This window comes from Equus quagga, chromosome 7 (assembly GCF_021613505.1).
Source record: "Equus quagga isolate Etosha38 chromosome 7, UCLA_HA_Equagga_1.0, whole genome shotgun sequence".
In the NCBI taxonomy this organism is placed as follows: Eukaryota; Metazoa; Chordata; class Mammalia; order Perissodactyla; family Equidae; genus Equus; species Equus quagga.
This window is the reverse complement of record NC_060273.1, coordinates 24293854-24318171: the sequence shown is the minus strand read 5'-3', so window position 1 is coordinate 24318171 and position 24318 is coordinate 24293854. Positions and strand designations below refer to the sequence as shown.

The following is a 24318-nucleotide window of genomic DNA, read 5'->3' as shown; positions in this document are numbered from 1 at the left end:
AGGGGCTAACCCCAAAGTCATTGTGGGAGGGGACTAGTAAAATTGAGGACACCAGAATGTCTGACTCATTGGGGCCATTAATGGAACAAACTATCCCACATGCCTTCTTCCTCTGGGAGAAAGGGGAGTGGAGGCTACTGGAAAAGGGCACTGAAGGTATATTTAACTGAGCAGGTAATGTTTTAGTTCTTGAGTTGGATGATAGGTATGTGGATATTCATTATATTATTCTTTATTTCAGTTTATGTGTTATCTTTGCATATAAATTTATAAGAATTAGTCCCATTGGAAAAAGTGAAGATAAAAGAGGACTAAAAATGAATCCTGGAGTGGGTCAAAAGAAAAAGTGGGTCAAAAGAAAAAAAGCCAGCAAAAAAGAGTGAAAAAAAAACAGAAGAGGAAAACTAAAAAAGAGGAGTAATGTGGAAGCTAAGAGGAAAGAGAGAAAGCCAAGGGATTGAATGGAAGAGTCAGATTCTGCAGAAAGGTAGGTAAGATGGATCTACCCAAGAGAAATGAAAATATATTAATAGAAGTGGCAACAGTAGGCATCTTTGTCTTGTTCCCGATCTTAGTGGAAAAACTCAGTCTTTCACCATTGAGTATGATGTTACCTTTGGGGTTTTCATTTATGGCTTTTATCATGTTGAGGAAGTTCCTTGCTATTCTTAGTTTCCTGGGTGTTTTTATCATGAAAGGGTATTAAATTTTTTTTAAACTTATTTTTTTTGTTGTAAAATATACATAACAGAAAATTTACATGCAAAAGAATGAAGTTGGACCCTTACCTAACACCATACACAAAAATTAACTCAAAATGGATCAAAGACCTGAATGAAAGAGATAAAAATTAGAAGGAAACACAAGGGGAAAGCTTCATGACACCGGATTTGGCAATAATTTCTTAGATATGACACCAAAGGCACAGGTGATAAAAGAAAAAAAATAGACAGATTGGACTTATTAAAATTAAAAGCTTTTGTGTCTTAAAGGCCATAATCAACAGAGTACAAACGTAACTCACGGAATAGGAGAAAATATTAGCAAATCACCTGTCTGATAAGGGATCGTTATCCAGAATATATAGAAAACTCCTAAACTCAACAACAAACCACCAGTTTACATAAGATGTCTTTCCATTTATTTACATCTTCTTTAATTTCATTCAGCAATGTTTTGTAGTTTTTAGTGTACAAGTCTTTCACCTTCTTGATTAATTCCTAAGTATTTAATTCTTTTTGATGCTATAGTAAATGGAATTGTTTTCTTAATTTCCTTTTTGGATTATTCATTGTTAGTATATAGAAATGCAATTGATTTCTGTGCATTGATTTTGTACTACTGTGTTGCTCAATTCCTTTATTAGTTCTAACAGGTTTTTGCAGAATCCTTAGGGTTTTCTACATATGTGATCATATCATCTTTGAACAGAGATAATTTTACTTCTTCCTTTCCACCATAAATGTCTTTTATTTCTTTTTTGCGTGGTTGCTCTGGCTAGAACTTCCAATATTGTGTCGAATAGAACTGGCAAAAAAGGGCATCCTTATCTTGTTCCTGATCTTAGTGAGAAAGCTTTTAGTCTTTCACCATTGACTGTGTTAGCTGTGGGTTCTTCATACATGGCTTTCTTATACTGAGGTAGTTTCCCCCTATTCCTAGTTTGTTGAGTGTTTTTATCATGAAAGGGTGTTGAATTGTGTCACAAGCTTTTTCTGTATCAATTGAGAATATCAGGTAGTGTTTTTTTCCCCTTTATTCTCTTAGATAGTGCATAACATTGATCAAATTTTCATATGTTGAACTATCCTTGTATTCCAGGAATATATCCCACTTGGTCACACTATTTAATCTTCTTAATGTGTTGTTGAATTCACTTTATTAGTATTTTGTGGAGAATTTTTGTATCAATGTTCATAAGGGATATTGGTCTGTAGTTTTCTTTTCCTGTAGTGTCTTTGCCTGGCTCAGTATCAGGGCAATGCTGGCCTCACAGAATGAGACAGAAAACATTCTCTCCACGTTCAAGTTTTTGGAAGGGTTTGAGAAGGACTGGTATTAGTTCTTTAAATGTTTGGTAGAATTCACCAGAGTGAAGCCATAAAGTCCAGGGCTTGCTTCGTTGGGAGATTTTTTGTTAGTGATTCAATCTCCTCACAAATTATAGGTCTATTCAAATTTTCTGTTTCTTTTGTGATTTAGACTTGTTTGAATGTTTCCAAGAATTAGTCTATTTCATTTGGTTATTCAATTTGTTGGTGTACATACGTTCATATTCTCTTATAATCCTTTTCATTTATGTAAAGTCAGTAGTAATGTCCTTTTAGTTCTGATTTTAGCAATTGAGTCTTTTTTTTCTTAGTCAATCTATCTAAAGATTTGTCAATTTTGCTGTTCTTTTTAAAAACCAAGTTTTGGTTTGGTTGATTTTCTATATTCTCATTTTCCTATTCTCTATTTCATTTATCTCCACTTGATCTTTATTTCCTGCCTTCCGCTAACTTTTGTTCAGTTTGCTTTTCTTTTTCCAGTTACTTTAAGGTGTATAGTTAGGTTATTGACTTGAGATCTTTTTTCTTTTCTAATGTTTACAGCTATAAATTTCCCTCTGAGCACTGCTTTCATGCATGCTATAGGTTTTGTATGTTGTGTTCTCATTTTCATTTGTCTCAAAGTTTTCTAATTTCTCTTGTGAATTCTTCTTTGACCATTGGTTGCTTAAGAGCTTGTTTTTTAATTTCCACATTTTTGTTGAGTTTTCTTTCTGCAATGTGTCTTGGTGACAGTCTCTTTGCATTTATCTTATTTGGAGTTCTTTAAGCTTCTTGAATTTGTAGATTTGCCCCATTTTCTTTATCATTTGCTCAGTCTCTCTCCCTCTACACACATACTTGCGCACACACATTTTTTTCCTGAAGAATTTGAGACTAAGTTGCAGACATCATACTCTTGAAGCCTACATATTTCAGTGTGTATTTCCTAAGAATAAAGATATTCTCTTTGAAAAACCAAAGCAGGGGCCAGCCCAGTGGTGCAGCAGTTAAGTTCGCACATTCTGCTTTGGCAGCCTGGGGTTTGCCAGTTCAGATCCCAGGTGTGGACATGGCACTGCTTGGCAAGCCATGCTGTGGTAGGTGTCTCACATATAAAATAGAGGAAGATGGGCATGGATGTTAGCTCAGGGCCAGTCTTCCCCAGCAAAAAGAGGAGGATTGGCAGCAGATGTTAGCTCAGGGCTAATCTTCCTCAAAAAAAAAAAAAAACAACCAAAGCAAAATTATCAAAATGAGGAAAATTAACATTGATAAAATCCTATTATTTAATCTACAGGCCTTTATTCAATTTTCATCAATTGTGCATAGAATGTCCTTTATAGGCTATTATTTTTCCTGGTCCCAAACTTAACCCAGGATCACTTGTCATGTCTATTATTGTTCTTTAAGCAGGAATAGTTCTTCCATTTTAATTTTTATTTTATGATCTTGACATTTTTGAAAAGTATAAGATAATTATTCTAAAGGACGTCCATCAATTTGGGTTTGTCTGATGTTTTCTCACGATTAGATTCAGGTTATTCATTTTTGGCAGAAAAAAAAACATAAATAATGTTGTGTCCTCAGGGCATTAAGATAGGTGATGCACATGATATTAGTTTGTCCTATTTTGGCTGATGTTGGCTTTGGTTATATAATTAAGGTGGAGTCTTTCAGGTGTCTTCACTGTGAAGTTACTATGTTTACTTTTGTAATTAATTACTCATTTGTAGGGAAATACTTTGAGACTATGTAAATATCCTGTTTTTCTTCAAAATTTCATCCATCAGTTTCAGAATCCATTGATGATTTTTGCCTAAATTAGTTACAATTCTGATGGTTGCTAAATAAGAGATTTTCTAACTCCATCATTCCTCCTATATTTATTAGCTGACATTTTACTCTAATTGAGAACTTTCCTTTCTACCTCTTTTATGTAATTATTTATTTATTGGTGTCAACATGAATTCATAGGTTCTTACTTTATTCAGTAGGTTATAAACCATTACTATAATTATTTATTTTGATGCTCAAATTATCCCATCATTTCAAATTTTATGTGTGTCTAAGACAGGAATTTTAACTTTATATAATATTGGGCCATTATTTCTAGCAGCAATATTATTAAGGAAACAAATCTTTCTTGATGAGACTTAGCTGGTTTGTGATAGTAAAATCACATCATTACCAGAGAGGAGAATTAGTTTTTCTACTTGCTATATGATAGGGCATGTTTCAGTTCATCAAAAACTAGTATTAAACCATTTAATAAATAAAGATAAAAGGAGTTAAAGCTGGCCCTCTCCTTCCTTTTTACTTCATCCCACAGGGGAAATAATTTTTTTCTTATTTTTGCAAATTGTAAGACTTTAAGAAACCATCAACAGCTGGGTATCTATGCTAAACTCATATAATGTGGCCATGACTAATGTCCAACAGTGAAAACAGAGGTCCCTATTAGAACAGAGAAAGAATACACAGTTTTGTAAAACTCGCAGAGGATGTGTGTTTTTTGGTCTAACTAGCTTCTCTTTGGGGAACCACACTGCCCTACATAATTAGTGCACATAGTTCAGCCATTGATGACCCTATCCCTTGGCTCCAAGAGTAGGCATGTGAGCTCTGTCATTCCCCTGGCCACAATGAATGCATCAGGATTGCCCATAAGTCCTTCCTAGGACTTCTCTTGCTTTCAAGAAAGAGATACCCTCTTTCTCTCTTCTCTGGTTTTGCTAAGGGCAGTGTAATCCTAGTTGGCAAAGGCAATCTCTGCCCCAGTGGATAAAAGACTGCCTAAGACTGAGGCAACCCAGAGGAAAGTCTCAGGGATAGACTCAGGGAGATGACCAAATAGCTACAGCAGAAGGGCTTACCATATTACAAGGTTCCCAAGTGAGAAGCAGTTTAGGAACCACACAATTTAAGCCACTATCTGTAGGATCAAAAATTGGGGAAAACAGATTGTTTAGATAAGGAAAGGAGTACATTCTCTCTTGCTCAAACCATATTGTGGGCAACCATGACCCAAATCTATAAACATTATAGAATCAACCAGCTAAACCAAAGATCTTCATATTACATTTTTTCTTAAGTTTCCAAGTAGTCTTTATTGTATCAAGAATGAGAGAGCTGTGTTTGCCTAAGTGTGGGAAAGGCTTATTAATCTGTTTATAGTCAGAGGCATGTGTTTCTCAAAAGGCAGCAGAAATTATTTTTAAAAGTTTCTTTTGTGGAACATACTTCTAATGGAATACTACTGTCAAATTTAAAAGGGGGCATGGGGGCTGGCCCCATGGCCAAGCAGTTAAGTTTGCATGCTCCGCTTCAGCGGCCCAGGGTTTCACCAGTTCGGATTCTGGGTGGGGACCTAGCACCACTCATGAAGCCATGCTGAGGCAGCATCCCACATTGCAGAACTGGAAGGACCTACAACTAGATTACTCAACTGGGGGTATATACTGGGGAGCTTTGGGGAGAAGGAAAAAAAGAGGAAGATTGGCAAAAAATGTTAACTCAGGGCCAATCTTTAAAAAAAAATGGGGGGGGGGTAGCTCTACATGTACTGAAATGGACAGATATCCAAAAGATAGTATTAAATGAGGATAATAAGGTGGAAGAACATGTGGTGTGCTACCTTTGGACTTCATTATAGATACATATTCTAGGATGTGTATAAATCTCTTTCTAGAAGATAGATACAGTCATCCGTCACTTAACAGTGGGTACATGTTTTGAGAAATGTGTCATTAGGTGATTTTGTCATTGTGTGAATATCATACAGTACACTTACACAAACCTAGATGGTATAGCCTACTACACACCTAGACTATATGGTACTAATCTCATGGGACCATCATCATATATGCTGTCTGTCATTGATTGAAATGTCATTATGCAGCACATGACTGTAGATATAGACAGATATAGACATCCTGGGATAGACAGATGATATAGCATATTTAGGAAGACAGTTATTTTAAGGAATTAGTCATGTGATTATCCAGGCTTGGTGAGTCCAAAATCTGATGAGGGAGGCCAGCAGGCTGGAGGCTCAGGAAAGAGTTGCAGTTCAAGTCCAAAGGCAGTCTGCTGATGAATCAGGAAGAGGTGATGTTGCAGATGAAGTCTGAATGCAGCCTGCTGTCAGAATTCCTTGTACTTGGAGGAGGTCAACCTTTCGTTCTATTCAGGCCTTCAACTGACTGGATGGGGTCCACCCACATTGTGGAGGGAAATCTGTTTTACTCAAAGTCCACTGATTTGAATGTAAATCTCATCCCAAAACACCCTTAACAGAAACATCCAGAACAACGTTTGACCAAATATCTGGGCACTGTGGCCCAATCAAGATGACACATAAAATTAACCACCACAAATCCACCCCTTGTCAACTTGGCACCCATATGCATCTCCTTAAATCATATTTAATCTCCATACTTAATCTCTTTACCTGGGCTGGGGGGGAGGAAATGACCCAAACTTTCATTCATGAAGGAAGGGTCTGGGCCATTAGTTGTCCTGCCTGGATTGGGTTGTTGTAGTTTTCCATTGACTAATCACAAGGCAGGGTAATACTAAGACACCCTAAGAGGTCTCCTGCCCAAGTACTAGACAGGTCGTTTGGCGGATCTTAACTGAGCACCTCTTTTCCAGGCACTGTTCTACGCATTGGGATATCTGTGAATATTAGAGGCAAAATCACTGCCCTCAGGGAGCTTATTTGAAAGGAAAAAGAGACATAACAAACAAGATAATTACTATTGGTAAAGAAAAATGCAATAAAGGAAATAAATAGGGTGATGCGATAGACAGTAATGGGAGTATGCTATAGATGGCGTGATTAGAGGTCTCACTGAGTATGTGACATTTGAGCTGGAACATAAAATATGAAAATGAGCCAGCCATGAATGAGAAGGCTGGGGGAAAGGCATTTCAGGCAGAGGGACTGGCAATCTCAAAAACCTGAGGTAGGAACTGAAAAAAGGCCAGGGTGGAAAGTGGGAAACAAGGAGTAGGGTTGTGAAATGAGGCTGGAGAGGTGGGCAGGAGCCAGATCAAACATACTAAGTCTTTTCAATCTCATTCTAAAAGCAAAATGTTTTAAGTAGGCATATAGCAGGATCTAATCAACCCTTTCAGAAGACTATTCTGGAGAATAGGTTAGAGGGGGTAATCAAGGGCCAAATTAAGCCAAGAGGTCTTTGTAGTAATGCAGGGTGAAAGATGATGGTGATTCAGACAAGCTAATTTGTGAATGTTTTCAAAATACATCTTGAAGACAGATTCAAGTACTTGGTGATGGATTGCAAGTCGAAGGTGAGGTAAGGAGGGGAGTCAAAGATTTTTTTGCTAACTGGTTTTTGTTGACGAGGTGGATGGTGGTGCCATTTCCTAAGATAGAGAAGATGGAATGAGGAAGATGTTTGGGGTAGGGAGGGAAAAATAAAGAATTCTATTTAGATGTATTAAGTTTGACATAGCTAATAGATACTGAAGTATCAATATTTAGAAGGTTATTGGGTATATAATTCAAGGTTGAGGAAAGAGGCCTGGGCAGGAGTATAAATTTGGGAGTCATTAACATATAGATGATGTGCCAGTTATTGATTTCCTCTTAGCTCCCTATTCATCCTTTATTGCCTCTGCAAAAATTGGGTTGGGACCTTTGAATATTTTTTCTCTTTGCCAATTAACATGATAATAAGCTTTGTTAGTAGATGATGTTGGTGAGACATTGTCAGAGAAAAGATATTTTCCTTTCTGGTTCTGGTGTCCTTGCTCACAACACATATAACTTCTCCAGCACCCAGCTCCTGCAGTGCATGGTAATCAGCAGCACAAAAAGACCAGCAGCTTTTCCCAGCACTCCCCTTGGGTGGTTTTGTAGTACAATGCCTCTGGCAAGACACTTTCCCATGAACAGATTGTCCCAGCACACTAGAGGGTGGATTTCCAGCAAATTCCAACAGCACAGCACCCCAGTAACTTCTCTGCCATTCAGTGAACCATGACCATGCCCTCTCCAAAAAGGTCTGGATATCAGCTTCGGAGGGGAGGGTGGATACCCTTCCCTGTACCCTTTATCTCAGCCCTAAGGATAGTGGCTGCTTCTTATATCTGCTATTCCTATATTCTTTGTAATTATTGCTACTTTTTATTAACCAATCCTTCATTACTCCAACCCTATAATTAATAGTTATTTATATTAAATATATAACTTGTTCAAATTACTTTGTTTTTTTTTTTCCTCCTAATACAAATTACTCTAAACGAAATTCAGGCAAGATCACCCAAGGAGATAATATACATTGATATGTCAGATGTAAGGTCCCAAGAAGTCTCTATATGTTATTTTCCATTTTGAATGGGTAAGATGTAAAGTTACATGGATGGCAATAGGATGGAGCAGGAGCATCTGAGTTCAGTTTCCTCCTGGCACACTAGCCAACCATTGTAAGAGGATACAGTCCCTTTTGTGTCCACTTTGAGAAGCTCTGGGTTTTGGCTGGCCTCTGCTGCACATGGGTACCTAACTGCAGCTTGCAGTGGCTTCTCTCAGTCAGCTATAACCAGAGCTGGAAATCTTCTGCTGGCCTCTTGGGGTCTTGCATAGATAATGGAGCATCTTTGAAGCCAAAATGTTTGAAAAACATGACCCACCCTCACTGTATGGACCAAGCTCCCAGGTTTACCTTAACTGCTCCAAGCTGCTATGGACAGATATCTCTAAAGCAGTTCTTTCAAATGGTGCCTCTAGACCTTGAATCTGTTAATTATATTGCAACTCTCACATCTACAAGGGTTGCTGGCCTCAGCCAATCATGGAGATGTAGAAACAAGGGACAGAGGCTGCCCACGCTCTTGCCTTCTTGTGACCCCTACTAAGGCACTGAAGTATGTCTTGGTGGTGTAAGGCCAGGATAAGAAAAAAGATGTACAAGGTTTTCAGCTATTGGAATTCTGGGTCCCTAGCGAGGGATAAGGTGAACTCACTTTCTAAAAAGACAGAATGGTCAAGTGAGGAAGTTGAGGGTCATGACCAAATGACCCTACTGCCTATAAACCCCAGAAATCCTGGGGCACAGTTGAGTATATAGAAAGCCTTCCACCTAAGAAACATCACTTTCTTGTCCGCTATAATGCAGATACCTTGGTTAGACTATCTGGGAATTCTACCTCTGGATCTCAATCTACAAATCAGGTTGTCTTAGGGGTGCTGCTGCCATAAAGGGGTCAGGATTGCCATCCCAGCAGGGAACAGCACTGACGGGTTCAAAATCAAGTAATAAATGCCACCCTACTGGAATCCTCTGGGCTAAAGGCCCAGCCTATGAAAGTGGTGGAATATTCCTGCAAGTGACTACAGAGGAGATTCCTCGATATTCTGCCTCTCCGGACCAATGCAAGTTTCCAAATAGAGCTGCACTTTGAAGAATAAATTCAGGTAATTGGGTGGAATATTCCCTGAATATGCCTGAAAGCAGATACATTCTGCTTTGACTTCCGGGAGTGCCAAGTGAATAATGCCACCCTTATTTCAGCCAATACTGATGTGGTCAGCTCACCAGGGAAGTTCATATTTTTGTTAGGAAGCTTTTGGTGAACTTGGTTTCCAGAAAAAGTGTTTCAATTCTCCCTTCCTGGGTAGCGGGAGATGAATTTAACTTGTCTGCTCAATGGGGTCCTGTGGTCGTCCTCTGCTGCCACCATGGAGGTGGATACACAGCTTAGAGAGGGAGGCTGAAAATGCTCTCCAAATCCTAGCAGGCCAGATGAGAAAGCTGAACTGGACAGCTAGGGACCTCAGTGCAAACAACACCTACCTGCCTGAGAATAAAAAGGGGGCAGTCCTGGGCAAAGCATCATCTGGTAAGAAGTAGGATGAGGCATGGTCAGAAGTGGCCAACAAGCTTTAAAATGCCAAAAACAGGACAGTCATGAGCAGAGGGAGGAAGTGGAGATGACATGGTGAGAGTAGGGACAGTAAGCACCACAACATGTGCACACAGATAGGTCCCTGGGGCAGAGTAAGCTGAGATATAGCTGGTGATCAGGATGTAATGTTGAGAAAGACACTAATAAAGGCATTTATAGAGCCTGATACACATTCTAGGGACTTAAGTCTACTCCTGATACCATCCTACTCTCTTTACAAAAATAACAAAAGTATAAAGAACATTTCTTCAACTCGACTCTCAATTTCTAAGTTTCTTTTAATGGAGGTCAAGCTCCAAGTTTTGTGGTGCTTTGGGGTTCTATTTCTTGATTTTTTTTAATAACTAAGAGAAGTATGGAAACTATTCCAAAGATCTATTTGAGCTGGGACCATCTACCAAGATCGCATGATATAGGAAAGAAATCGGGGTCTGTAATAATCAGGAGAATCCTCTAAAAGTCATAGTTTATTAAAGGGTGAATCAGCTTGCTAATGAAATTATAGAAGGCTGGAAAAGATACATCATAATCTGATTACAGACCCCTGTTATGGAGTGCTTCTGGATAGTACAATTCAAAGTCTTTCCCAGAGTTGTGGTGGAGTTTTTCCTGGTGCATGATAGTCCTGTTTCCACTTGGTATTGGGTGGTTGGAGGAGGTGGGATCCCAGCATCTCTAGATCATGTCGTTCCTCAGGAAAAACAAGTGTGTGAGGGAAGAAGCCCTTAATAGTCCAGGAATGGAACTGCCCTGTTCCTAAGGCTTTATTTACTGTTATTTTGTGTATGTGTGTGTTTGTGGTGGAGGGGTGCATTTTGGAGGGAGAGGTAAAGTTTGGCTATTGGATCTAGTAGATAACCAAGATCTATGACTTTCATAAAACACTGTCAGTTTGTTCTTGTTACTTATATTTTAGAAGATATTTATCTAAGGGAAAAATGATGTACCTGATGTTCACATCTAATAAGATCACTGTAGAAATGAATGGAGGAGGAAAAAAAAAAGCACATAATTACCCTTGTTCAGAACAAGAACCACCTTCATTGACATCCTATTCATACATGTGCTTTATTTAAAAGTTATGTTATAAATAAAGTTTAAAATCATGTGTAAAAAATAGAGACAGCTAAAATATATTATAGGAAAAACAAAATGGTAAGGAATCAAAGGACAGAAAGTTAAAAGTAAGTAACTAAAAGCTAAAGGAACACACTCTAAGTTAAATCAAAATGAAAAGTAGGCAAAACCAGCTAAGAGGCCATCTTCAAAATGATGACAAAGGAACACACAGGCAGAGTAGGGACCCAGAATCCAAGGGCGATGAGCCAGGCACACAACATCCCCTGAGCTAAACTTAAGAGCCTCCCATTCAATTATTCTCTTGACACGAGCCAGTCACTCGTGGTATGGGCATACCTCCCCATGGGGTCAGGCTGCACAGCACCTCTGTATGATTAGACCTATACGCTGCAGGAGTCTGATTAACTCAGGCTGTCCTGGATTACCCTGCCACACCCAGGGTCCAGCCAGGGAACCATGACTCACCTGCTAAGTCATCCTCCACTCGTTGCCCCATGAGCAGGGCCCTTCTCCACCTAGTGGACATGTGTCCTTCATCAAGAAAGACAGTAAATTGGGAACATCATCTATCTTCTTAATGCTTAGGTGCTACTTAACCTACACATCTAAGGAAGTCTTTCTAATATTCCTTCTAGAAATATTTGCTTTTCAAATCTTCACAGGTTAAGCAGGATGAAGCCCTGAGCCTCACAGGTGGGATGCCAAGCTGCCAAGAGGAAGGGAGGGTCCTGCTGTTGAACACCCTGAGGATTTGAGAAAAGGGCTCTGGGTTTGAATCCTGGCTCTGCCACTTACTAGCTATGTGCCCTTGGGGAAATTACACCCTTATACACTTCAGTTTCCAACTTGTAAGGTGTTATTAGTGTATTATTACTATGTGATTATGTGAGCAGTGATTAGGTCAAGGGATACATTTGACACAGATTATGCAGTGCTTTTGTTTAAAAGTCAGAATAATCAAAGATTTAAGGGAAGTAGTTGGAGGGTGGCATAGCTACCCAGCATCTCAGAACTCACCTTTCTGGGTTAATCCATGAAGCGACTCCAAGGAGCATCTTAATGAGGATGCTCATTAGCCAGGAAGATGTCAAACTCTCCTTTCAGAGGAAGGGCAACTTATGTCCATTTTCCTCAAGGAATGGTCTTAACCATTGAGGCTCACATAAGCTTAGGGCCGCTTCTCTCTCCTTTGGAAAGAAGTGGTGATATGACAGGAGGGCTTTCTTTCAGAATTACCCGACATGGTTATGAGCCATACAAGTGACTATGCAATTGTGGCATCTTCTTCCCTTGGAGACCTCTCAACAGGAGAGAATAGAGCTGTTTGCCCCGGGTGGGTGGGCACACTCCTACCTGGAACAGAGACAAGGCTACAGTAATAGCAGCAGGGCCATTGTGGGCCCATCCCTCTTCAAGTCAGGGTAGAAGTTTAGCTTCTGGTCTCAGGGAAGAACCTGTTTTATTTAGTGTGGCATGCCAAAACATACCAATTTTAAGCAGAAATCAAGACAAATTTTTTGGCAAAGCAGGAGGCAGAGGAGGGATGAGAGTAAGTCTCTATTAAGAAAGGCACAGCACCCAGGTTCTAATTCTTGACTTTAATGCCATGTGAGGGTACTGAGGCTCCATGCACCAAAGCACTCACGGATATGTAATGAATGAACACAGGAAGTGTTACATTGTGTATACAAACCAAACGCCATACAGAAGGAAGACAATGAACCCAGGTGACCTCCCATACTCCAGAGGCAACTGCTTATTCCTACACCCAGTCTTTGTTCCCACCTCCTCTGATCCCTGCCAACCCACCCTTCCCCCAATTAACATATGTGTACATATATGTTTCTTTCAGAAATCCAAAGTGACTCTCCCACAACAGTTCCCCACACTCTTGTTTTTGATGAATGAAGCTGCCCTCTTTTAAGGATCACGAGGCAGGCACTACCTTCAGGAAAGAGGCCCAGCAAAAAGGTACGGGAAGAAAGCTTAATCACTTATATCAGAATCAAATATGGACAGAAGGTATGCAGAAGGATGATATTTGAAATTCTAACTGGGATCAAAATGCTCAGTATGAGTAGTTTTTGTTTTGTTGTTGTTTGTCTTAACCTCTTCAGGATCTAGCTTAGACCAAGATCACACACTGAGGCCCACCCTACTTTGTGGCTTGCAAATGTCAATTTCCTAATCCTCTAACAAGCAACCCAGAATAGGAAGATTATATCACCTGACCAGCCCGAGGTGCAAGGCTCAGACAGCTCCCAGGATATCTTAAGCCCCAGGAAGAAAGAATAGAAACTTTCACAGCACAGTTGATTGCTTTCCACATGATAAGCACTGGACAGCCTGGTAAATTAACCAGAGGCAGAAGGAGGATGGTGATGATTCCTCTATTTCTTCTATTAGTGTTATCCAAAGAATTCCTCCACTTGGGATGGCATAATGTGTCTCATTGTGGTTTTGTTTCAGTCTTTTTTGTTGCCAGTAAGTTTTTCAGTTTCCTTGAATTTTGTTATGGCTATCATTGCACCACACAGTCTCATCTCCTAAATTTTCACCTTCCCAACCAGTGAGCATGGCATCTGGGAGAAAAGGTGCCCAAAATCAAACATAAGGGAAGCTCCAAAGGCAGGCACTTTGGTTTGACCCATCGACATAATGCACAAGAATTCTATGAAAATAGACTTCCTCTCGATCATGGAGAAGCATTGATCCCTTGGAGTCCTCCTTCCTGCCCCAACCCTTCTCATGCTCTGGGCCTGGACATTTAGAGTGGAAAGGGATCCAACTGGGAGAAGTCATTTCCTCAGAGATGACCTTTATTTGGAGGCCACTACCATAAACCACCACAACCAAAAGCACTTTCAGCCTGGCCTTAGCTTCTCATCAGAGAATGGCCAAACTGGGCCACTAAATTCTTTTATTCCACCTAGAAAGAGCTCTGAGCTGGCTGCCAGTTGCCCCTGCTCTGCCTGGTCTACTGGCCCAGAGTCTTGTCTCCCCACAATGGCACAGAGCACACCACCACGAGGACAACAGTGGGGAAGAGAAAAACAGTGGTGTCTCCAGCAAAAGGCACAGGGACATCCAACATCCCTGTAGTCGCAAGCAAGTCTTCAGACCCGTTTTTGAGAAAACCTGCATTTGAGTGAACCAGCTGCTCCCTGTCTTACATGTACGGAGTCTATATAACCAAGCACTGTGAAGCTCTGTGCTGGGGGTGGGAAAGAGAAGGGGCCAAGGCCAGGTTACTGAAAGCACTGGGCTTAATTATCTGCTCTCTACCCACACTGACAACCTCCTGAATAGTTTACCTCAATGTCTGTCAAAAGATGAACTTGTATTAGGCGGTAACACCAATCAGAGCAACTTAAACGAAAGACTTTTCTATTAGAACAAGGCAAGAGCTCCAGGCTCTTGGGCTAAGTGCCAAGCAGGGACACCAGCTCCAGAAAAGTTAGCAATCCAATTGTGGATGAGAACAGAGAGAATGCATATTGCGGAACCTGAACAACGGACTGTATTCTCCTCTTTGATCTCAGTCTGCACCTTTGCTCCACCCATATAAGAATACAATATAAGAGAGCAAAATCATGCCCTGGAATCTCTGTCCCCACACCAGGGCCAGGAGATCACTGCCCTGTGAAGGAATTCAGCGAAGGTCCCAGGGCTTGGTCTTCTCCTCAGGACACAGACATCTTCAGCTCCCCCGTGCCCTACCTCACCAATCTGGTCTTGTAAGTCTGAGACCAGTGAGGCTGTCATCACCAGTTTTTACATATAAAAAAAATCTCCCTACAAGAACCCCCAGGAACGGTCAAGTACAATCAGGATTATGGGGAGAAGCCCTTAATGCAGCACAGAGATGTTACATTCCAATTACTGGTGCCACATAGTTCTTTCTTTAGAAGACACATGTCCATACCCTGACTAGCTGCCCCAGGTTGCAGACGGAGCAAGAAGGAAATGCAGTGGGAGGAGAACCTTGCGGATCTTTTTCTCTCTGAAATGTAGGGAATAAAACATAACAGAGGTTTGCTACTATCTTCCTATAGCTCCTGGGATAGCTGTGCCTCTCACCTGACCCAAGTAAAGTATTCTTTACTTCTCCAGAATAGACACTCTCCTGAAGGAGAAAGACAGCAGGATAAAGCAACAGGCTTTAAAGAGGGGGTTCCCATCCAAGCAGGTTCACCACAAATTGGATCCTAATACATGAAATGGCAGTCAAGGAGGTATTCTGAGCCTCTAGAAAGGATGTTACATCTTGAAGATAACAGAAGACCTAGGTATCTTGCCTCCTTGACTTAGGGAATCTTCAAAAGGAGCCTGTGAAATTTGCATTCCAGCTCTGTGAGAAGACAACCCTTCAAGCAAGGAAGGTTGGTGGAAGGTAGGAGAAGCCAAGGCCCTGAGGTAGGGCTGTAAACATTGTGCTTTTCTAAGGCCAACCTGGTGCATGGCTTTGGCAACTATGATTATATCTCCAAAAGGTGGTGAAGAATATGTTTGGGGGGAAAAGAGTCTTTCCACATCCTAGATCAAAGTGTGGGACTATTCTGGGGGGGAAAAGTGTCTTTCCACATTCTAGATCAAAGTGTGGGACTATTCTTGGGGGAAAAGGGAGAGATGATGTTCCTTCTTCAGCCAGAGGAAGTACCCCTACAGAGTAGCTACTTGGGTAAATCCCCCATCATTTTCTATATTCAGACCTATACACTGAGCACAGGGAAGGGATACTTAACAGGGCTGAGGAAGTGATCATACCTACATTAGTTGGTAATGTGGCTCTAAAAAGGGCAGAAACTCTCTCACAAGGTCAAAAAAGTGACAAAATCTCTCTGGACTTCCTGGTCAAGCCCTAGCGAGCCGGACCCCATCAGTCTAAGACAAAGATTGCCGTGCCTCGAGGAAAGGCCAGGTAAGTGCAGGTACCAAGTCCCTGTGGGCCACCAGACCTGAGCCTAACCCTGAGGGACAACGGGGGAGACTGGAGCTGCACCTCTGTCTGCTTGGAGCTGTGCCTCAGGACTCAGTCCTCACCTCAGCAGGCTCTGGGGCAGCCACAAGCCCTTCCGGGGATCTTACTCCCAGAGCCACCAAGGGGAATGGACACCCTTCCTGATGGGACCCTGTTTCCTACCAGGACTACTCACCACCATGTGATCTTGAACTCATAGATGGGGCGCTTGCAGTAGTAGTGGTTGATGAGGTGCTTGTCACACACCCCAATGCACTGGTGGTCCACAATGAGGCCCTGGGCTGAGAGGTCCGTGACCAGGCAGTGCAGCAGGTCATAAACATCAGCCACAGCCTCCCAGGGCCCGAAAGACACATCCACTTCGCAGTGATGCTCAAAGAGCTGCCCATCGCTCTCGCTCCGCTCAAAGCGCAGGGAGTTGAGAAGCGGACACTCATAGGGGGTGATGGGCATCTCCTCCTTGAAGACACAGACTTTGAGCTTGGCAAAGCGGGCCTTCCGCTGTACCGCACGCAGCCGAGCAATCTCCACAATCCGCTCCAAATGGTCTGTGGGGTGAACACAGCACCCATCACTGGGACAGGGGTTGACAGGTGAGGGTGGGGTGGGGCAAGGCAGTGGGAGGGCACAAAAAGAGAGCCCCAGTGACAGCAGGATCCAAGAGGGAAGAGACAGATTCCTGAGGAAGGGACTCTGTGGGCCTATGAAGGGCACAAACTTAAACAGGGATCATTGTTCTCCACAGCAAAAGGAAACCAATGGGGTGGGATGAGGACTGTCCTTTTGAAAGGTGATTTGAAGGCTGTCACAGGCAAGCTGGGCTCTGTTTAACCTGAATCTTGCCGGTGTGACTGGGAGAGGAGAACAGGAAGAGAAGCAGGATTCTCTCTCATCTTAAGTGATATAGATGAACCTGTTCTGGTGGAGACATAGGCCCTGACAGAAGCCTTGCAACCCTCCTTCCCCACACCCTGTCTGCCCTGGGCAGTTGACCCCTCACCTTTGTAATAAGGCATGAGTCCCAGAAACGCCTGGCGCACTTTCTCCCCCTTCAGTGGCTGCATGTTCTCCAGCTGCTCCAGGAGGGGCCCAATGGCATAGTACTGGGCCTCTTTGTACACAGCCCGTACACGCTCCCGAGGTGGCAGGTCCCCCGAGCGCAAGAAATTCAGCACATCTCTGAGCAGGAAGGAAAGAAGTTGGTGAGAAGGAGCTAACGGACCTGGGTAGTGCTACTTAGTGGTTAGAGCACAGAATCTGGACAACCAGCAGTGGAACTTTGGTAAGTGAACTTAACTTTTCTGTGCCTTGATTTTCTCACCTGCAAAATGGAAGAAAATAAGCAAACCACCCCAGAATGTTAAGAGAGGATTAAATGAGTTAATATATAAAAAGTGCTTAGAAAATACCTGGCACAGAGTAAGCCCTACATGTTAGTAGTTGTTATTATCAGTATCATTATCATAATTACAATTATTATTAGGTAAAATATTAGGTATTGTTATGATTAGGTTATATACAACAATAACGGAAAGATGTGATATCTAGCCTCTTCATGTATTTTAATTGAGGTATAACTAATATTTGATAAATGTACAAATCTTTTTTTTTCTCCTTCTTCTTCTCCCCAAAGCCCCCCAGTACATAGCTATATATTCTAGTTGTAGGTCCTCCTGGCCGTGCTATGTGGGAACGCTGCCTCATCATGGCCTGATGAGCAGTGCCACGTCCACACCCAGGATCTGAACCAGCAAAACCCTGGGTTGCCGAAGCGGAGTGCACAAACTCAACCACTTTGCCACGGGGCTGGCCCCTAAATGTACAAACCTTAATTGTATAGTTCAATTACTTTTTTATGTATGAATATACCCATATAACCACCACCTAGATCAAGATACAGAACATTTCCATTTGCTTAAAGTTTCCTTGTGCCTTTTCCCAGTCAGTCCTCACAGAGGCGACCACTCTAAACTTCTACAGAAGTAGAAGCCAAGTAGGAACAAAGATTAGTTTGCCTCTTCCTGAAATTCACCTAAGTAGAATCATACAATATGTTCTCTTTTGTGCCTGGCTTCTTCTCCTCAACATGGTTTTGAAATTTATCCCCTATGTTGTGTGTGACAGTAGTTTTTGCTTTTATTGCTAAGTATTATACCACTGTATGGGTATATTCTAATTCATTTACCCATTCTCTTGTTGATAGACATTTGTGTTGTTTCCAGTTTTTGGTTCTTATGAGTGAAGCTGTGATGAACATTCCTATAAGAGACTTTTTGTGGACACATGCACCAATTTGTCTTGGGTAAATATTAGGAGTAGAATTGTTCAGTCATAGAGTACATGCATGTTTAATGAAGTGTTTGTAGCATTTTACACTCCCACCAGCAACATAGGAGAGTCCCACATCTTCTACAAACCCTTGCCATTGGTATTATTCTGTAGCTATATGGAGAAGATCAAATGCCTAACCCTAACATCCCAACAAACTGGTTCCAGGAGTGAATAAAATCACATACTGCATTTGTCTTAAAATAAAAATTCAGTTCTCTTAATCCTCTCTTCAGATTCTTTAGTGCTAAGAGTAATCAGATCCATCACTGGCATGCCTGGGAAGGGCTTTTCGGTAAGGATATGTGAGTAAACGCCAAAATCAAGCCGTTACCTCAGCAGTTAGTCTTTGGCCAAAATATAATACTAAGTACTAATCTGTGTCAGCCACTATTTATGTGTCATACCATTTATATGGTACATATACTTTCAATGACATCATGGAGTAAGTGCTATCTTACGTCCATTTCGTAAATGAGGAAAAAGTGGGACTCGGAGATGTTAAGGGACACCTTTGCTCAAGGAGCCACAGCTAGCCAGAGGCTCAGAGGCAGACCCTGCTGACTCCAAGCCCACACCCACTGGTTCATACTTTAGTCCAAAGCACTGTGCACTGATCACAATGAGAAACCACCTCAGGTGGAGGCCCAAGAAGCTTCCATGGTAGGTGCTGGGCGTATATGAGCTACACCAGCAGAGAAATATACCCCACCAAATGTGCTAAATCCCTATTTTCTTTTGAGTTTTTCAACAACTTCATCTGCTGCTGATGAATCATAGGCCACTGGAGTCCAGCAGCCTGAGGATAAACGCCACAATATCCTGCTTTCTGCCACATCCTTGTCTGGCTCTACCACTCTCTAGCCATGGCCACCTGGGCATGGGCGCATCAGGCTCGAGCCAAACCCTGTTTCCCCTCCCGACAGCCCTTCCCAAAATTAGTCCTCTAGGATCTTAAGCAAATCTTGGTGAGCTCTGAAAACCATAACCTCAGGGACAAGGCCCAGCTAAGAGCCCTGTGGGAGCTGCCAGCTGAGGCCAGCACTTTCCTCCCCCAAACAGCCTGCAAACAAAAATCTTTTTATAGCTCTGCAGAGCGATGTGACACTTTGTTTTCTCAGCATTGGAGGCAGCTGACAGCCCAATGGGGAAACCCAGATGCTTCAAAGCAAATTATTTGATAATAGGCTCCTTTCTGAGGATAAAAATGACCATTCTCCCAATGTGGGCAATCCTACTTGAAGGCCAGCACAGAGATATGGTGGTTGAGAGTTTCTGCCTCCCTGGTCATTTTTGTTCAAGGTCAAGGACCACATTAGTTCTCTAGGCATCTCCAAAGTCAGACTGAAGGGGCAAAGAGCTTCAGCCACATACACTGAAAGGACTTGGCCAGGAGTAACATCAAGGCTTTTTATTTAATCAGCATAACATGCCTGCGAAGCAGCTATAATTATTTCTCATTTCAAAAACAAGGAAACTGAAGTATAAAGTCTTTAAATTATTTATGGGTAAGGCTGTCAAAAGTCTTTTCTTGGGAAGTGCTATCTGTTTTTAGAGATTGTGTCTTTCCATGTTTTAGTATTAAAATGGCAATAATACTTAAAAGGGTTTTTTTTAAGGCTTTCTTTGGGCAAAATTAAAGGATGGCAACCCTGTGTTGGCCCTTCCCTCACCTTTTTTGTCTGTTTGTTTTAACTTTTGAAAGAAGTCTGGGAACCACCTCTATAACTATGCTTCCTCCCTCAGCAATGCTGAGCCCCAAATCTAGATCTGAGGGTATTCTCCAAGAAGTTCTTTTGGAACTCCCAGCCACTAGGTGTGATCCATTCCTTCCACACAGATGACAACTTCCCAATCTTAAATTGTGTAGGATGGAAGCAGTTTTATCACTCCAGCCAGTGTGTGTTACTTGGGATTTCTCCAGCTGTCCTTATCTCCTCTGGGAAAGAATTTTGATCCAATTCCATAAGCACATTTATTAAATTCCCTCAGTATGATATCTCCTCTTCTAGGTATCTACAAAGATACTGAAGCCCCATACCCAAGCCCAGGCCACTCACTTGCCAGGACTAGAGAGAAACATACCCAAAGTGCGTGCCATCCCGATCAATGAAGTAGCGGCCCTCAGCGTCAGTGGGGATGTAATGCCGCCCACTGAACATGGCGGCCAGCATGGTGTCTTCGTAGCGTCGCAGGGTAGACAGGCGTGTGGTGAAGTGAGCCCCTCCAATGTTAAGTGGGACAACCTCAGGAAACTGGAAAGGAACCATGGGGCACTTTCAGCCAGGCACTGGGGAACCAGAGCTGGGGCTGCTCTGTCTATAGTCTTCTTGGGTCTGATTATGCTTCTCCATTCACTCGGTCACCCAAGGCCAAAACCCAGGAGTCTTTCTGAACACTCTTTTCTCTCTTCCCTTTCCCCACACTCGTCAATTGCCAAGTCCTTCCATCCTCCCTCTGATAGCTCTTAAATCAGGTCTCTCCACCCCAATCCCACTCTCTCTGCTCTAGAGTTCAAAGCCTTCATTGTCCTCCTTCCACTTCCTTAATTTACCATATTTGTGTCTTGCTCATGCTGTCTTCTCTGTCCAAAATGCTCTTACCACTCTCCCTCTGTCCATCTAACAAATTTGACTGCCCCATATGGTGGTGTACGTTGTTCACTGCACGGGGCACCTGGATGAGAGTGATCTGCTAGCAGGGCTGTGTGTCCTTTTTCTAATGCACACCAGGGCACATCCTTGATGAGCAGCATCCACTCACTCTAAAAGCTTCCATTCAAGTTTCCCTACTCTGCGAGCATTTCTGCTCTATTGTCTCTCACCTGTCCCCAAGACAGAGGTAACTAAACACTCCCTCCATTTGGCCATCACCATGTGTCACACTCTATTATAGTGACTAGCAGAATACATGGGCAATTATTTTCTTCTGTCAGCCCACCCTACGGGACCCCAAGGGCAGGGACAGCATCTTGTTCATCAATCAGGAAGTCACGCACAGCTTGGCTCATAGATGTTTGTTGAATAATTCCAGGCATCCACTCCTCATTTTCTCTACCTTACCACTTCTCTCCTTCTTAATCTGTAAAGTGAGACGATTAGTACCCAGTCCGGCTAACATTCTGGAGGCAAGGGCAGGGTGCAGAACAAAGAATGATGGTATAGATCTGCCCTGAGAAGCTTGAGGTTCTCCCTAAAATGCTCAGGACCATTTTGGGGGGATATCTTTTGCTGCTTGTAGTTTTGAAAGAAATGAAACCAGTTCTAGTTTTTCCATAAACTTCTTCCAGATTAACTAAAATTTTATCCCAGTGCATACTTTTCAATAGTATGACATCTCTCTGGGTCCACTGAAAGTCTATGTATATTTATCTAGACAGTCCTTTTTCCCAACTTTCAAATCCTTTGTGAAATAAAGCAGGATACAAATACAATAAGTCAAAGTTACCCAGGGCCTTGTACAGTGCCTGGCTCACAGTAAAGACCCAAATATGCACTGAATCAATGAATGAAACAGCCAGGTGTTGTTATTCTTCTGCACCCAAAGGATAGGAATGCCTTCTGCTTATGGTATAGCTTTTCTAAAACTATTCTATGTGCATACCAAGGACTCAAATATTATTTTGGGATAATAATACTTTACATTTCTGGAGCTCTTTAAACCTTTTCCAAGGATATCTCATACTAATCCAAGTGTTTGCTCCATATTAGTGATGAAAAGACTAAAGCAGGGAGGAAAAAGCAATCAAAAGTAGTTTTAGAGCTCACATGAAGCAATGTAACCGGTGGAGCAGCTGGCGCTAGAGCCTTGGCCTATAGTCTCTGGGTCCTGTGCTCTTTCTCTCAAGCCACATTGTTTCCCCAATGACAGTGCACAAAAAATCGCACCACTGTGTCTCTGATAGCTCTATTTTTCCAACTGCAAAGAGTACTTCTAGGGTTTTGCTCACTTTCTCAAGTGCCCCACAATATTGGGGGCATGGGCTTCTAAGAGGACACTATCTGCTTCCCAAGAGCCTCCCCCAGCCCAGCCCTGCCCTTCTGGGGCTCTGTCCACTCTCCTAGGACTCCATACTCCACATGCATATTCAGCACTACCTTAGTCCCTTCCTCCTAGTTTCTGGCTTCGGTACCCAGCAGTGCTCCACCTTCCCTCCTCTTTTCCCTTCTCTTGATGATCATTTCAGGCGTTAATATGATAGTGTCATACACATTAAGTAAGACCAGTAGAAGCCACCGGGGCATCACAGGACAGCAGCTAGTGAGGGAAAGCCATGGAGTTGTCAGGTGAGTGTGGACACATCCATTAGTTGCCCTTCTTCTTATCTGCACACAGCCCCTTACTTCACTCTCTGAGCAGTTGGAGATTGGGTTTGGGCAACCACCAAGGCCTCCTCTTTGATTTTCTAGAAGACACTATCATCTCTTGGGGCTCCAAGGTCCCCTTCGCACGGCCTACCCTCCCTCCTCTGGTTGGTAAGGGTGGGACATAAGGACCAGAGTATATCAACCTTGAAGGCAGTGAGTACTGGGAAGAGGAGGGTGAGGGGCCAGGTGCCCCCGGGGCAGGAGAGACACACCTGGTGGGTTTTACGGAGGGGTGGGAGTGGGTGGGTGGGCAGGGGGCTACAGCTCCTCTGGGGCTGCCCTCAGCCTGATCCCGCATCGCCAACCCCAGCGCTGCTCACATCCCAAGGTCAGCTCTGACCCGCCCCTGCTTCTCCCTCTGCGCCCCTTCCCACGGCCCCCCTCCCTCCTTCTAGGTACCTCCTGGGGCAACAGGGGCAGCGCGTGCCCCGCCTGCGTGGCCGTTGGGGTGGCAGGCTCCAGAAAGTCGTCTTCGGCGTCGGAGCTGGACATGGCACCGTCTGGGCGACGGCTGTCTGGCTCCCGCCCCGTGACTACCACCATCCCTCTGGCTCTAGGCAGTGGGCGCGGCTACGGGCAGGCGGGCGGAGGCCTGGGCACTAGCGCCTAGCAGCGCCTGGCATGACGCGGCGCGGCCGACAAGCGGGGCCGGAGCAGCCGGGAGCGAGCGCCCACGGACCGTAGCGCGGCCGCTCCCTCAGCCGGCTGGCTTGAGGACCACCGCGCGGACCGCAGGGCCACCGACCCGACCCGGCCGCCTCCCGCTATTGGCCGAGCCCCCACTTGCTCCGCCCCTGATTGGCAGGAAGCTCGCCCAGACCTAGAGCAGGCGGCGCATTCAGCCTGCGCCTGAGTGGCCACTGGGAGCCGGGCCTGCTGGCCTGCCGTGCTCTGATTGGCCCTCTGGCCAGCGGCGCGCCCTCTCCACCCGCTACCCCTCGTCCGCCGCGCAGGGCGGGCGTGCGCCGCCACAGCATCTAAGCGGGCCTTCTCTGTGGCTGTGAGGGTGGCTCCCGCGTCGGGGTCGAAACCTAGTGACTTGAGAAGAGGGCGGGCTCGCGGCTTAGTCGTTCGTATGTCTCCAGGACAGCGGGTCCTGTGGCTCCTTGGGCGTCGAAGGCTAGGGAAAAGGGGAGGTCGGGGCACAGGTCGCCTCAATGGAGGTGGCAGGAAGACGCCTGAAGATGTGGCGGAGGATGGCTGAGGCCACTGAGGTGTTAAGAGAGCAGCACTGCGACAGGGGCTGACTCTCCTTAAGCTACAAAACCTGGGTTTCCAGTCCTCCTTTATTGACTCAAGCAGGAATCTGAAAACGAAAACTCAAAATAGGAGTAACTGAGTTCAATTAAGAATGACAGACTCTCCACCGTCTCCGTGCCAGTTCCTCCGCTGGGTAGCTGGACACGCAAATGGAGACAGACCCCATCCAAAGAAGCTCACAGACTGGTGAGGCGAAGTCCAGCACCATCCAACATACCTGTCTGCAGCCTTGGGCGTTGTGTCCCCTGGTAGGGGCTGGGGCAGCACAGGGGCTCTTCTAGGGATCGTTTTACGTCTTCAAACCGTTTTTTAAAAATTTTAATTTTATTGAGGT

At 43.6% G+C, this 24318-nt stretch overlaps 1 protein-coding gene across 2 annotated transcripts; it reads right to left on the bottom strand.

The window, feature by feature from the left end:
• Nucleotides 1–11135: 11135 nt before the first annotated feature.
• On the bottom strand, nt 11136–23460 carry KCTD7 (potassium channel tetramerization domain containing 7). Of its 2 annotated transcripts, XR_006889356.1 has the most exons (6): nt 23124–23460; nt 20443–20612; nt 17030–17208; nt 16205–16577; nt 12066–12401; nt 11136–11579 (listed from the first exon to the last, which is right to left on the bottom strand). XR_006889356.1 is itself a non-coding variant. In XM_046666345.1 (5 exons), exons 1-5 carry the CDS (start codon nt 23265–23267, stop codon nt 12398–12400), a joined length of 870 nt encoding a protein of 289 aa, XP_046522301.1. In that variant the 5' UTR covers nt 23268–23460; the 3' UTR covers nt 11136–12397. The 2 variants fall into 2 exon arrangements, 1 of the variants encoding a protein (XP_046522301.1); XM_046666345.1 differs by having other exon boundaries at nt 11136–12401.
• Nucleotides 23461–24318: the final 858 nt, after the last annotated feature.

Bases quoted from the DNA above. Each gene is read 5' to 3' on its own strand.
- KCTD7 (XM_046666345.1), bottom strand. From the start codon at position 23,267: ATGGTGGTAGTCACGGGGCGGGAGCCAGACAGCCGTCGCCCAGACGGT. The intron at 20,613-23,123 runs GTACCTAGAAGG...GTTCCTTTCCAG, and splicing joins TGCCCCTGTTGCCCCAGGAG to TTTCCTGAGGTTGTCCCACT. The intron at 17,209-20,442 runs GTATGTTTCTCT...CTTCCTGCTCAG, and splicing joins CGGGATGGCACGCACTTTGG to AGATGTGCTGAATTTCTTGC.